Source organism: Alnus glutinosa, chromosome 3 (genome assembly GCF_958979055.1).
Source record: "Alnus glutinosa chromosome 3, dhAlnGlut1.1, whole genome shotgun sequence".
Lineage (NCBI taxonomy): Eukaryota > Viridiplantae > Streptophyta > Magnoliopsida > Fagales > Betulaceae > Alnus > Alnus glutinosa.
The window spans coordinates 28,613,331-28,615,787 of NC_084888.1; the positions used below are offsets into that span (position 1 = coordinate 28,613,331).

At 35.3% G+C, this 2,457-nt stretch overlaps 1 protein-coding gene across 1 annotated transcript; it reads left to right on the top strand.

The window, feature by feature from the left end:
* Positions 1 to 216: 216 nt before the first annotated feature.
* LOC133863315 (zinc finger BED domain-containing protein RICESLEEPER 2-like) lies at positions 217 to 2,205 on the top strand. Its single transcript, XM_062299263.1, has 4 exons — positions 217 to 837; positions 940 to 1,198; positions 1,310 to 1,519; positions 2,198 to 2,205. The coding sequence occupies exons 1-4, from the start codon at positions 217 to 219 to the stop codon at positions 2,203 to 2,205; spliced, it is 1,098 nt and encodes a 365-aa protein (XP_062155247.1).
* Positions 2,206 to 2,457: the final 252 nt, after the last annotated feature.

The window sequence follows — 2,457 nt, forward strand, 5'->3', positions numbered from 1 at the left end:
AAAGATTGTTTGAAATTGTATGAAGAAGAAAAGCTTAGGTTGAGGACTTTTTTGAGCGGTAAAAAGGTATGCATCACTACCGATACATGGACATCCCTGCAAAATATAAACTACATGTGTGTTACTGCTAGCTTCATAGACTCTGATTGGACGATTCATAAAAAAATTCTCAAGTTTAACCAAATTCCCAATCATAGGGGTGAAACTATTGGAAGAATGATAGAGAGTGCATTGACTCAGTGGGGGATTGATAGTGTGTTCACTATTACAGTCGATAATGCCTCAGCCAATGATGTGGGGATTGAGTATATGAGAAAGAGGATGAAGAACAAGAGTGATACTGTTTTAGGAGGAGATTTTCTTCACATGCGTTGTGCCGCTCATATTTTAAACCTTGTTGTGCATGAAGGCTTGAAAGACTTAGGTGACTGTGTTACTAATATAAGGAACGCAGTGAGATATGTGAGGTCTTCACCGGAGAGGATGTCAAAGTTTAAAGAGTGTATAGAGCGGGAAAAAATTAAATGTAAAAACATGGTGTGTTTAGATGTTCCAACTAGATGGAACTCTACATATTTGATGTTGACCACTGCTGAGAAGTACCAAAGAGCTTTTGACCTATTGGGGGAGGATGAGCATAATCATTTTGTTGTTCCTCAACCTATTGATTGGGAAAATGCTAGGGCATTTGCGACATTTTTGCAAACTTTTTATGAAGCTACATTGAAGTTCTCTGGTTCAACTCATGTCACTTCCAATTCATATTTTTTGCAACTTTGTATTATTCAAAATACTTTGAATGATGGTTGTCTCAGTGAAGATGAGGTCTTGAGTTCTGTGAGTTTTAGTATGAAACAAAAATATGAAAAGTATTGGGGGACTATGGATATGATCAATTTAATGTTGTATGTTGGTTTTGTTCTTGATCCACGCAACAAGATGAAGGCATTGGTGTTTTGGTTGAAAAAATGTAATGGGCCTATGTGGGCGGATCAAATAGAGGCAAAAGTGAGAGACCTCCTGAATCGTTTAATTGAGCAATACAATAAGTTTCATGGGAGGGGAGTAGGGGAGTCATCTAACATTGTTGAAGATACAAGAAGAGTAGATGTCAATCCTATTTGTGGTGATGGAGATAAAGAGACACAATATAGGAATATGTTTTCCCAACACCTTGTCGCAGAGAATGACTTGGAATGTAGGTCGGATGTGGATCAATATTTGTTGGATGGGTGTGAAGCAAATATTATAGATTTTGACATCTTAAATTGGTGGAAGGTTAATACATCAAAATATCCTACTCTCGCAGCCATAGCTCGTGATGTATTGGCCATCCCTATTTCCACCGTTGCCTCTGAGTCTGCCTTTAGCAACGGAGGACGTGTATTGGATACCTTTAGGAGTTCATTGTCTCTGCTTACCGTTGAGGCCTTGATTTGCACACAAGACTGGTTGAAGAATCGCCCAATGATCTATGAGGAAGTGTTTCAGGACTTTATGGAAAGCTATGATGAACCTGGTAAATTTTTATGAATTAGTTATTTATAAATTCATTTCATTTACTTTTCATTATTTATTTATTTAACTCAAACTTTTTCTATTGTAGATGGGCCTAAGAATCAACATTCTCATTCAATGACGACAGACGACTGACACATCTTATTCCTAGAGGAAGGTTATCATTTTTTGACTTGTCATTATATTTATATTACAATAAAATTGCTTAGTTTGTCAATTTTTTAAGTTCATAATATTTATTGTTGTTATCTCCACAAGATTTTGCTAGAAGACCGAATAGGAGTCGTGTTGTTATTTCCACAAGATGGTTTTGTTCTTGAGTGTGGACTTATGGACTATGGATATGGTTTGATAATTGATGGGTGTGGGTGTGTGGACTTTTGGACTATTTGGATATGGTTTTTTTTTTTTTATGTTGTGAATCAAACAATGTTGTGAGTGTGGGTGAGTGGACTTGTAGACTATGGACTATGGACTATGGATTATTTGAATATGGTTTGATTTTTTGATGTTGTGAATCAAACCATATTGTGAGTGTGGGTGAGTGGACTTGTAGACTATGGACTATTTGAATATGGTTTGATTTTTTGATGTTGTGAATCAATTCATATTGTGAGTGTGGGTGTGTGGACTATGAACTATTTGAATATGGTTTGATTTTTTGATATTGTGAATGTAGGGGTCTAAGACTCTAAGAGCCAAGAGGTGTGTTGATAATTGACTTATGTTTTGAATATGGTGTGTCCACTTGTGTTTTGAATTTTTGATTTTATGTAAACGCATAATTACTTACAAATTGATTTTATGTAAACGCATAATTGCTTGCAAATTTGTAATTTTGTATTTTAAACAATAGCCTAATTTAACAAATTGCATAATAGAAAACTAGTAAAAAAAAAAAGGTTCAAAACAAAACAGGTCCAATAGCTAAAAAAGAAA